Below are 12,398 nucleotides of genomic sequence, written 5' to 3' on the forward strand. Positions count from 1 at the left end.
TAGCATGTAAACAAAGGGTGAAATGTCGGCAGCTTCACATTGTCAAACAGCAGGACTGGAAACAGAAAAGCACAGGTATTGTTCCCACTATATTTTATTTTTTCACTGAATTTGCATGTCAATGGCCGTTTTTATCAGAAGGCAGTTTTTTTGTTTGTTTGTTTTTTGTTTGCTGAGGTGAAAAAAGACACTTGCACACAGTTACAGTCATCAATGTCTTTTTTTTTTCTCTCTCTCTGGCCCTCACCTGTGTTTAATGTCTTTATATGACCATAAAATGAATCTAAACAGTGACTGAAAGTAGAATTAAGTAGGATATTTTGATCATGTATGTTATTACAGTGGATGTTTTATTGCCACAAAGGGCAAAGAGATGACAACTGAAACCAAGAGAGACATTGGTGCATCATAAACACAGTCAGAGCCTTTAAATCCTCAAATGGAGACTTCATTACCTGTTAAATTTAATAATTGGTCTGTCCATGACTCAAAATACCTTCAGACAGTATTTCTTTAAGTGGTTAATTTTGTTTCAGGTAGTATGAATAAACAGATAAATTAACACCCCTGAATAAAAATAGCAAAATTAAGCTTTAATAGTTGTTGTAAGAGTTTCACTTGGTATGGTGTTGTAGGACAGTGAGGCAATGGGGTATAAATAGAGTTTTAAGTATAATATAAACTGTCTATTACCACTGTGGTGCAATGAAAGGAAGTTAAAATGAAACCATACAGACAGTCTGATGGTATCAAACCAAAAAAATAAGCAAACACTGAAATACAAATTCTTATTCAGCATCTGAGAAATGGTCTTTGCATACTTTTAAAATGATCTACTGAAACTAGTTTCCCAGCCTTTGCAGGAAATTACTCGAGTTTTCATTGCTTTCCGCAATGTTTCTGAATGACTTCACTCGATGCTTCGTTATGTAGCTCATTTCTTTTTCTTTCTTCAAGCCAGAGCTGCATGTTTGATCTATACCTGACCTATTGCTGTCCTGGCGGAACAAACAAGTCAAGAATCCTTGAAAAAAAGAAAGAACACCTGACAGGAGCACAGTAAGGTGACTAATGCTAACATTAAGTCAGGAATACAGCTCTTATTGGGCACAATGTAATGTAGAAGGATCCAGACCATAAAATCAACCGTAAAAGCAACCGACAGCTTGTGAGAAGACATTTGGTCCTCATTTGACAAGTCATTATTCTCTGCATCTGTTGTCAGGGTGCAGTGGTCATGACCTGCCTTATGTTAGAAATATATTGCAGTAAATTAATTGTACTGTTGTATTTGTCTGAATCCAGCCCCAAGAAACCCAGAGGTTTACTTGCACATAGAGAACAGACACAAGGATCCAGCCTGAATCCAAGCAGCTGAACACACCGCTGCCTTTTCATTATAAAGCATGAAGCAAGTATTGATCTCTAATTATCCTGTTTATTGTAAATACAGTAAGTTATGTTGAGTTCAAGGTTTCATTTGTAGCGTTGACAGCAGTGATTGATCGGGGTGCTGTTCTCCTGGAGGCTGTATATGTGTGTGTGTGTGTGTGTGTGTGTGTGTGTGTGTGTGTGTGTGTTGTGGGGGCATACTAAGCAGGTGCAGGGACCCTTCTGTGTACGACTGTGCTGGTTGGGGTAGGGGCAGAGCAGGCCTGGGGTTGGGGGTGGAGTATGATTAGCTCAGGTTACCTTGACAAGAGGGAACAAGAAGGGAGGGGAATGGGACATTTGGTGTGTGTGTGGGGGTGCTAGGCCTAAAAAAAGCCCCTGCTGCGTTTTGCACGTGGAGACAGGCGGTTTGAGCTGTGGCCGGGTCCCTGAAAACCACATTGTAACCTGCCAAGGTCTGGACACTAAACATGGGTAAAGGGGTAAGTTCCTTTTTTTTTAATTTTATTTTTATTTCATATATTTATTTATTTTCAAAAAGCTGATCTTACACAGGTGAGTTTCATTAGATTGATTCATTAACTTTAGTTAGTTCACTAAATGCAGGAATATTGTCAGTATGAGTGTTTGTACAGGAGCAGCATATGGTGTGAACCTGCATGTTGTGCAAACGTCGCAGGGCTTGAAATCTATGAGCGTCACACTGCTTCTTTTTTTAGACAATAATATCTCAGTGTGATTGCTCTCCTCCTTAATAAGTTTTCTTCCCGGCTTGCTGTTTATCAGTGTAATTACGTAATTTTGTTTGTATTCTCTCCATTAGACCCATTCCATTTAGCTTTATGGGAGGACAGCCTGGTAATCTTCCTCACACACAGTGGGGGGAAATTGCTATGCCAGACACATTTCAGGCACTCGGCTGCCTCGATGCTCCCTCTTTGGCTCTTCTTTTTTTTTTTGATTACTTTTTCACCGTGTCGCTCACATCGACTCTATATCTACTCCTCGGACATGCACACGTGCTGCTAAGCGGAGACTGACAGCAGCAGATGATTTCCATGATGCATCATTCTTCCAACTGTTCCTCACATACTCTCACACTCACAAAAAAAAAAAAAAGAGGATCTCACACTATGACCAATTTGTTTCTCCCATATCCAGTGAATGGCTTGCCAAGCATGCCAGGAGATTGAAATGAACCAGCACAACCATATTCTAATATTCCCGTGCCATGCTCTGTGAATGTAAATATCTATCAGCTTTAGGATGAAGGTTTTACATCTGAATTTCCTTGCAGAGTGGTGACGAAAATGGAGGGAAGAAGAAGAAGAAGAAGGACGCAGACTTGGATGAGCTGAAGAAGGAGGTGGCCTTGGTAAGAAAAACAAGCTGTCACTGCTTCAACCCGCACTCACTCTGCACAGTGATTGATTCCAATGCTGCTGCTCCCAAATGATCCCCAAATAGCATTAAGGCGAAAAAAAACAAGTTATTTAACAAGGCTATGAATGAAAACAGTGGTCCGTAAACAAAGCGGCAAAGCCAACCTTCTGAGCGTAAGCAGTTGCAGATGAGCTCTAAGCCAGCCTGTCCTCTTCTCTCTGCTCAGCCTCCCTCTGGTTGCTCTTCTTTGTACTCAGAAACACACTGAATAATTTGTGGGCCACCAGCAGCATAGTGCAGACTTCTCTGCCTTGTGCAGAGCTGTACTTCTTTGAGATGCTGTCAAAAAGCCAAGTGATGCCCATGAAATCTGGGTTAAGTTTCACCGCTCGCTCTGTGTGTGCGATGAAGTAGCTCTTGTCAATGGTTAAGTAGGTCTGAGCCTGATTAAAGGGAAAGAATCGCTTTGATACCGTCAACATTTAGTTTTGTTTTTGTCAAATTTAACTGTCATCAACTTGCAACCCATACGTCTCCAGTTGGTGAATTCCTGCCTCTATTTTTGTTCAGGAAAAAACCCCCACAAAAATCATTTTAGTGTTCTCCAAATGATGGCTGATCAATACCGCGTGTAGCGGCTGATAAATATATCTTAACTGTTTTGTGAATACAAGGGCGTTTAGTTGATTTTGGCCAAACTACTTTCAGGCAGCTGAGGCTGCTGTTTGTGAAAATAAACAGAAAATATTTCTCCTTTTTTTTTTTTTTTTTTTTGCCCAATGAACAAAATAGCCTTCCATTGTGTAAGACTGACACCACCCTGAAAGCTGATGGCTAAATTAATTTTTTGCTGCATTGTAGGATTCACTTTACAAAGCAGTTTTTCAGACAATAATAACAAAAAAAAACTCAATTTGTTGGCTTATCATGCAGCTGAAATCCACATTTTTTGGCTTGATACACAAGGGGAAAAAAAACAAACATATTTTCTATTGTCCAGATACTCTGCCTTTAGCCTTGGTCATCATCGTCATCAGAGAAGACATGGACAAGATTCAAATTATGCTAAAAAAATCACAACAATCAGGGAAAAACGCCAACAAATGGTCAAGAGCAAAAATGTCACATCGACCCGTCCTCCAGCTGCGCTTTCAGCAGAACAAAACCATCCATCTGACTGCGAAAGAAGTGTCTGTCACCGTGGAATTAGCGCGCAGTAAATACATTCAGTCTTCTGAAAACACAATCATTGTTGCGGCGACAGTGGAAATGTCTTGACATTTGAGAAGCCGTGGCGCGAGAATGGTGGAAATAAGCCACCGAAACAAGAAAACGGGGCCTGGCTGAGGCTGCCTTTGTTTGCAGCAGCAAGTCAAAGAAGTTTACTCCTCTCTAGCTCAGCTCAATGAGATGCAGAGGGAGAGGACATCTTTGACCTCTCTGATCTGTCATGAGAAATGAATCATTCATATAAATCTCCTGGACCAGGTTAGAAACAGAGAATAAAGCATTTCTCAGTCAGATGGAAGACAGTAATGCTTCTTGCTGTTGCAGCCACACATCTAAGAGTTCACAAAGCACAACAACTAGCTTACTATAAGAATGTGTGTGTGTGTTTATGATTTATTAAAGAAAAAAAAAAAACATTTCATCCCTGCAGGATGACCACAAAATATCTGTGGACGAGCTGGAAAAGCGCTATGGTGTGGATATCACACAGGTAATAACTGACACACACAGATCCATTTACTTACACAACTTTGTGCGCACACGAACACACAACAAAGAGCTGCTGTAATATCCCATATAGAGATGTAATCTGTGTTTGCCGGGGCTGCAAAGCAACATCCAAACTGAGACCAAGTGCTGCTTTGGTCGACTTAGACCCACCACAGAGTCCCAGGCTCACCTTGAATCTTCTTCATCTTTAATCCCTTGCACACATAAACAAGCTTGCACTCTTTGATGCAAGAAAAAAAGAAAATTCCTAAAGACGCACACACTAACAGACACAAACACATCACAAGTCTTTGCTGTAACCATGATTGGCTGCTGGCCGTAAAATTTGACATTGCAGCATTGCAGGTGAAGCGAAGCAGATTTGATCCTTTGGGTTTTGCATGATGGGAATGGGGGAGAGGGAAAAATAATGGAGGCTACAAAATGCAACTCTGTCCAAAGCTCCAATTAAAGTCAGCATGAGTTGTTTTACAATACAGGGAAATCATGAGATTCGAGGTTATGTGCATGGATTTTCTGTGAATTAGACTGTGACAGAAGAAAAATGTTCAATAAAGTCACAGCCAAGCAACTTATATGAGTGGAGAGAATCGGTTTACTGTACTTGTATAGTTAAATAGTCCAGACAGGAAGAGTTGATGTTATACAGCTGGAGCAGTAAAACAGCTTTTTAAGACATGCTAAAAAAAAACAAAAAAAAACTGGTCCTTTGCATTATAAAAAAGATACCTACTGCTGTCTGAAAGACCCTCATTCCTAAAATTTGTTCTCTACTTTAGGGCATGACACATGTCAGAGCTGCAGAGGTTCTGGCCAGAGATGGTCTCAATGCGCTGACTCCTCCCCCTACCACTCCAGAGTGGGTCAAGTTCTGCCGTCAGCTGTTTGGTGGGTTCTCCATCTTGCTCTGGATTGGTGCCATCCTCTGCTTCCTGGCCTACAGCATCCAGGCAGCAATGGAGGACGAGCCGGCCAATGATAACGTGAGAAACTGCTTGGAAAACATGCATGCATATGCAGAAACATGCACATTAATAATAATGATAAAGTATGCAAATATACAGGATCTATATGAGGAAAAATGCTTACATGTATGATGAGACACGTGTTCTCTAAATGTGTGTAGTTTAAACACTCCAAAAACTCTGAAAACTTAAATAATGCTGATTAATCTCAGTTTATACCAAGCAACACTGTCTGACTTAAGAAAACACATTCAGGCATAACTTTCCAAATTCTTCTATGAAAAATGTATAAAGACTAAATACAAGGTGTTAAAAAAAGTTTGAGTTTTTTTTAGATATATTCTCTCTTCAGTATAAATGTGGGAATCATCATTCACAGAAGTCCTTCAAATATTAAAATATAATATAAAATGATCATTTCTGAATATACGGCGTATGACATATAAAAGATTTAATAGAAAAAGATAAATTTCTGTTGACAAGAGACGAGAATAAAACAAATTTAATGGTCGTGATCTTTGGGGCTTTAGGCAGGACTGCTTTAAAACCAGAAACACTTCGGTGGTAAAACTCTGTGTTTCCAGCGAATGATGGCCATCCCTGTACGGAAAAACCTTCCAGAAAATGGAAAACAACAAAACAAAATACGTTTAAATGTTATCTGTTTGTTTTTTTTTTTAAAGTCCTTTCTTCTTGTGTCTTCCATCTTACTTCAGAAGGAGCGATGAAGGTGTGTTTTAGGGAAGGCTTTGCTTATTTCAGCAACATAATGTCAAACACATTCTTCACATACCAATGCGATCCGTGCTTATATTTAATATATTATGGGTTACAAGTGCAAAAGTAAAAGATTTACTGGCTTAAAACCTCAAACTAGAATTGTAGAGGAGGAAAGGCCTTTTCTTATTCTTAAAGTGTTTTATAAAAGAACAATTAAAAGAAAAAAATGGGTTTTTTTTCTAACATTTGGTGAACTATATGTGCATCACTTCCAGGAAAACTCCACATTTGAATGATTCTCTATTGAATTTACTCTGCCTTTATTCACATTTTACAGCACGTCTCTACTTTCCTCAGAACAATCTGTGGTTGTGCTGATCATCAAGCATCATTAGCTGCATTATCGGGATGGATTTTAATAAAAAAAATCCCAGAAGAAGGTGCTGTAGCTACTGCAAAAAACCTGTCTGTGTGAAAACACCTTTTACTCAGTCACAACACAAGGACAACTGCTGTTACTGTGCTGACATATATTGATGGTTGATTTGCCATTACTGTGTTGAATGATGGATAATTTGTCCATGGAGTGACACCTCCTCATAAAAGTCCTGATTGAATCTTCTAAAATCCAATAATTAAACAAAACTTCATAAAACTTCCTCTAAAAGTGCATACCTGCCTATATAATGAGCTTACTTAGGAACTTAACAGGTCTGAAATACGTAAATAGCTTGTCAGATGATACATTAGCAAGATATTCCACTAATTATGTTATAACATCAAAGTTCTGCAAAATATGCAACACAGAGTGCTTAAAAACAGACCGCATGACCCACTCTGAACTCTCTCTGATGTCAAACCACAGATCAAAGATGGGAAATTTTTAAGGACCTTTACTTGACAAAGATAGGCTTGAGAGATTTGTTTCTCCTTCTGGTCTAACTGGGAACACAATTAGTCATGTGGCCCAACCAAGGCATTCATTAACTTATAGAAGACAAAAGATGGAGATAAATGAAGTCAAAAGCACTGAGACAGAAACCCCCCAGAATGAGTGCGGTGTTAAAGTAAGCACTGACACCAGCAGCACTCCTGGCGTTCCCACGGAAACGCAGTCAATGAGCGCATGCGATGGTGTTCCTTACCAGGCTCATCTGTGCTCAGCAATAAATAACTAGGCAGGTGTGTGCGTAATGTTTAAGAGTAGTGTTGGAAATTGATGTTGTTTGGGTGTGTGTATGCGTTTTAAGTGTAAGAAGGGAGGGGCTGATGAATTTTCTTTGTTGTGTTTTTATATCATGTAAAGCACTTTGTGTTGCATTTTATTGTGAAAAAGTGCTTTATGAATAAAGTTTGATTTGATTTGATTTGATGAAGTAAAGCAGCGGTTCTAAACCTTTTAGCAACACGGTATCCCTTATATTAAAAAAAAATAAAAAATTCAGCCAAGTACCCCCACCATTGCAAAGTATTTTTGGTTAAGAAAGAAACATGAAAAACATCACTTTGTCATTTGTGTTTCGTTTGTAAATCTTTAACCGTGCAAAACAACGGCAAATGTTTTGCACATCTCTACAACACTTCAACAAGGACTTCATCATTTGCGTTGTTAAGGCGACAGTGACGGATATGATTTGGCTTGGAAAGGGTGGGGTTCAACTCATGTCTGAATGTAGGATTTTGGGAGGAATAAAATGGTGTAAGTCTGAATGTAAATTCAGTTGATGAATGTACGCTTAAATTGATTGAAATATATTAAATGTTTATTTAAGTTTATATCATTTTATTTTATTTAAGGATGTTTAAAGAAAACATAAAAAGGTATATGTTCTCAAAAACTTTAACGTACCCCCTGAAATGCCTTGAAGTAACCCCCGTTTGAGAAACAGCAAAGTAAAGCACTGTTCACACTGCACGCTACGACTCCGACTCACTACGCAACCATCAGTCAGCTTCAACCAACTCCAGTCAGCATTAAAGCCTTGCATAATCTACAGTAACATACAGTAGATATATAACCACACGCATGCATACTCATGATAAACCTAATCTCCCTGCGATTACATCTCTCTATTCAGAGTATGTAGCGGCTTGGCTGCTCTGCTGAGCTACTTCAAAGCCCCGACTGCCTGCAGCTTTGGCACTTTGCAAAATTTATCGGCAGTTTTCTGTTAATGAAACACACTTACAGCATCAAACACACGGCTGTTGTCAGGAAAAGATAAATGTATCTTCATTAGTTATTGTGTGTCAGTTCAGCTAAAAGACGTTAAATTTAAGAAAATTGCTAATGGAAATGGGCTGATGCATCGCCTTAATTTCTACATTCGTAGATTATTATGAGTCATCTGTTTGGACAGATGTTGCTCCAATATATCTACACAGCTGCTGTCTTGATATGGTAGAAGAGGTGAGAAAAACCAGCAAAGGCAAACTAAACTAAGCGCCGAATGGAAGGGAGATGTTGTAAACACTCACAAGTGATTTTCTGAGGATACAGAGATATTTCCCGGTTCAGATGATCTTGCACAGCCCACTCAAGTGTAAAAGAGGAAAACATTCTGTTCTCGCTGTCAAATGAAAGCCGTACTTTCTGAAGCAGAAGCAAACTTTTCAGGAGTTGGGAGTTTTACATTCCAGCTGAGTAAGATGTACAGTTCGCCGCCTGGCAGACGCTTTCATACAGACTGGCTGTCTTGTTAGCATCAGTGCGAGCTAAACCCATAACAGCTCTTCCACTGCAAAACTGAAAACAGAAACTAAAAAACAGAACAAAACCAAAGCGAATGTCGTGTAACTGGATGAGTACAAAGAGAGGCTCCAGTTCAGAGTGTCGCTTGGTGGCCCCACAGATCAGAGTCTCAGTCCTTGTTCTCTGGGTTTGGGACTCAGACGCTCTCTTGAACCAACATTAGAAGTCCAAGATGACAAGAATATTAAATGAGAAGTCGGTTCCTGACTTTTAAATGTCCCCTTTAAAAGTGAGAGCGTTCTCTAGTTTTCTTTGCCCTCAGTTCTTCTGGTTGGATTGAAGATTTTTCTGTTTTGAGCCGCTTTGACACGTCTTACATGACCCAACCTGATTGGATGATGACACCGTGCCCCTCTGTGTGTCCCGCTTGTTGCTCCTGTTCCAGCTCTATCTGGGTGTGGTGCTGGCTGCTGTTGTCATCATCACTGGTTGTTTCTCCTACTTCCAAGAAGCCAAAAGCTCTCGAATCATGGACTCCTTCAAGAAAATGGTGCCACAGGTAAGACGATGCTCTGGCGTAGACTCGGGGCTTTCTGAATCAATAAGCTTTTCCACAAGTAGGGCTTACATACCCACTTGAGTGGAAACCTAATAGGCTCACACAAAGAAAAATAAATGTTTGAGCCAAGTTTGAATTGTGAGCGAGTTTGCATGAAGACTCTCCTCTTGTTATCCACCTCTAGCGGTTCGATTGCCTAATTCTTTAATCTTTTTTCTTCCCTCTTTTCCCTACCTGCCTTTTCTCCTCTTCTTCCTTTTCCGCTATCACCGCTTTTCATATACAACTACACCCTCTGGCTCTTCTCTCCTTATCTGGCTAAATCCTCCCTCTGTACGAAAATCTCCATCTCCCCCTCCTCATCACTCCCCATCGTCTCTCTGCTTTTTTCTCTGTGCCAGCAAGCGATAGTGATTCGGGAGGGGGAGAAGATGCAGATCAATGCAGAACTTGTGGTGCAAGGAGATCTGGTGGAGTTCAAAGGAGGAGACAGGATTCCTGCTGACCTTCGAGTGATCTCCTCCAGCGGGTGCAAGGTATATGAGTGATGCTGGGGCTCTAGGGGGGGCCTGGAGGTTTCAGTGGGATAGCTGTAACTCTTTTCCTAACTTGTTTGATCTGACTATCTTTTCTGATAATGAGTTTATTAGCTTTTTATTACAAGAAGCATTTAATTTTGGAATGTAGCATGCTAACATGAGACAAGGGTGCTTTTTGCTCTTTGACTTTAGCATTAGTTTAATTTTACAACCTGGGACCACTTCTTTTGGAGGACCATAGTTTGCCAATGATAGATGATGAAAGAGAGATGGCTCATTAATGTGCAAAGTGTTTCTTTTTGTTTTGTTTTTAAACGTTTCTGCAAGTTTCCATGCACTTTCCAATGAAAACTTTACAGATCTTTCTGTCTATCAATGCATCTGAAATCTTAGCAGTGCATCAAAGATTTAGAAATATTTATTAATGCAAAGTTGTCAGTGATAAAGTATAAAAACTAAAGCTCATCCATGTGGAAGTACCATTTATGCTAAAGGCCTTTACCTAGCATTAGCCCAGTAGCACTGCATCACCACTGCATTAAGTTAACCCAGGATGACGCGTGGTGACTAAATCTATGCAACAGTTAGTGAAAAGATAACAGAACTAAAGGAAAGTTGGAAGAAAAGTTATTTTTAACGGCTCTTTGTACTCCTCTCTACACTACAGAGGAGCTAGCCAAGAGAAACTTAAATAGCTTGTTATGATGCCAGAAGAATATTACTGAAGAAACTAGACGGATGCCTTGCGATGGACTGGCAACCTGTCCAGGATGTTCCCCGCCTCTCACCTGAAGGCTGCTGGGATACACTCCAGCTCCCCTGCGACCCTTGATCGGATTCATTGATTCAGATGATGAATGAATGAATGAACTAGACTGATCAGGGCATTTCAGCATTTTTGAGACTATTCGAATAAATCTGAGATATTCATTTATTTGCAGACAGTCTATCAGAAATTTAGATTTATTTTTGAGATCAATTCCATTTTAGTACTATTAGATATGAATCACAACTACGTTGACAATGGTACAGGTATGCATATTTCTAGATGTTTAATTGTTTCTTTGTTTGTTTTTACCTTGAGTTTGTTAACTTTAGATGATGAAAACTGCATATTAATCCTGCAACTCACAGTTTTGTGATTTCTCCATCACTCCTCCTTCATAAAAAAATGTTCTCATATATATATATATATGTGTTAAAAAAAACTTTTTGGCGTTTAGTTCTGACACTGATCAGATTCTGTTTATGTCAAAGACGCCACAGGATTTTATGAAATGTCAACGTTTGATGCCTCATGATCAGAACTGAGTCAGGATTTTTGTTGTGTACCATTAAAAGCATGTGTGCACATTGGTCAGCCCATCTGTGCAAATATCCACTATCACATCCCTACAGTATGAAAAAATAGAGAAAATTAAATGAATAAATTAAACAAATATACATCATAAGTTATAATTCATCATTTCCCCATGTTTATTTTAAGTAATGTGAACTTGTTCCTTCTCTATTTAGACCAGGAATGTCCAAAGTCAGTCCTTGAGGGCCACAGTCCTGCAGGTTTTCACCATATCCCTACTCTGACATGCATAATTCAAATGAAATGAATCCAGCGGGCTACAAAGTTCTGCATATTGGCTTGTTATTTAGTATCGGGTGTGCATGGGAGCGGGGATTTATAAAAAACCTGCAGGATTGTAGCACTCAAAGACCGGAGCTGGACGTCTCTGATTTAGACTATATGTTTGTAGAACATATGATAATAAGGTCTAAATAACAACATGATAAAAACAAAGTACAAGAAACACCTATAGGCTCACGATGGGAATGTCAGTGGGTTTACTGTCCTGTCATAAAACAACATATTCGTTGCAAGTTTGACATGATGAGAAGTTAATTAATCATGAGTTTTGATCGTGTTTCACATATGATGGTCATGTCAACTCGTCAATACCTCAGATGCAACATCTCAATCCGTCTTGCAGTTATGACATGCATATTGCTGTGTTCTTTGGGCAAGTAGTCGCTATAAACAGGTTTCATTCTTGCTTCACTTGGTAGAGTTTCACGCTTTAATAACCACACTTTGTTTAGTTGTGTTCTTTTTTTGGCATCTTGGTGCAAGTCAAGATCTTATTTTTCCAGTTTTTCACATGAACGTTGTCTTTAATGGCTCAGTGATGGACTGGCGACCTGTCTAGGGTCTACCTAGCCTGATGATTGCTGGGATGGACTCCAGCTTCCCTGCGATGCTTAATTGGACGAAGCGCTTTAGATAATAAATGACTGAATGGAGTCTTTAACAATCAGAGGAAAGTGTTTTTTCTTTCTCTGTCGCCCTGCCAGAAAGCGATACTTACTTTAACATCCGGTTGTTAAGGTACCGTCTCCACATGACTCAACTTCCA

The 12,398-nt window shown here is 39.6% G+C and overlaps 1 protein-coding gene across 1 annotated transcript in view; it reads left to right on the forward strand.

The window, feature by feature from the left end:
- The first annotated feature begins 1,733 nt into the window (after positions 1-1,733).
- atp1a2a (ATPase Na+/K+ transporting subunit alpha 2a) overlaps positions 1,734-12,398 on the forward strand; it is a 55,149-nt gene continuing 44,484 nt past the window's right edge. Inside the window, exons 1-6 of the mRNA XM_079243930.1 lie at positions 1,734-1,874; positions 2,690-2,767; positions 4,436-4,495; positions 5,295-5,498; positions 9,338-9,451; positions 9,853-9,987. Of these exons, the coding sequence (XP_079100056.1) occupies positions 1,863-1,874; positions 2,690-2,767; positions 4,436-4,495; positions 5,295-5,498; positions 9,338-9,451; positions 9,853-9,987 (603 nt within the window). The 5' untranslated portion in view covers positions 1,734-1,862. The remainder of the gene's footprint in view (positions 1,875-2,689; positions 2,768-4,435; positions 4,496-5,294; positions 5,499-9,337; positions 9,452-9,852; positions 9,988-12,398) is intronic.

The sequence above is a fragment of the Telmatherina bonti genome, assembly GCF_933228915.1.
Source record: "Telmatherina bonti genome assembly, chromosome: 7".
Lineage (NCBI taxonomy): Eukaryota > Metazoa > Chordata > Actinopteri > Atheriniformes > Telmatherinidae > Telmatherina > Telmatherina bonti.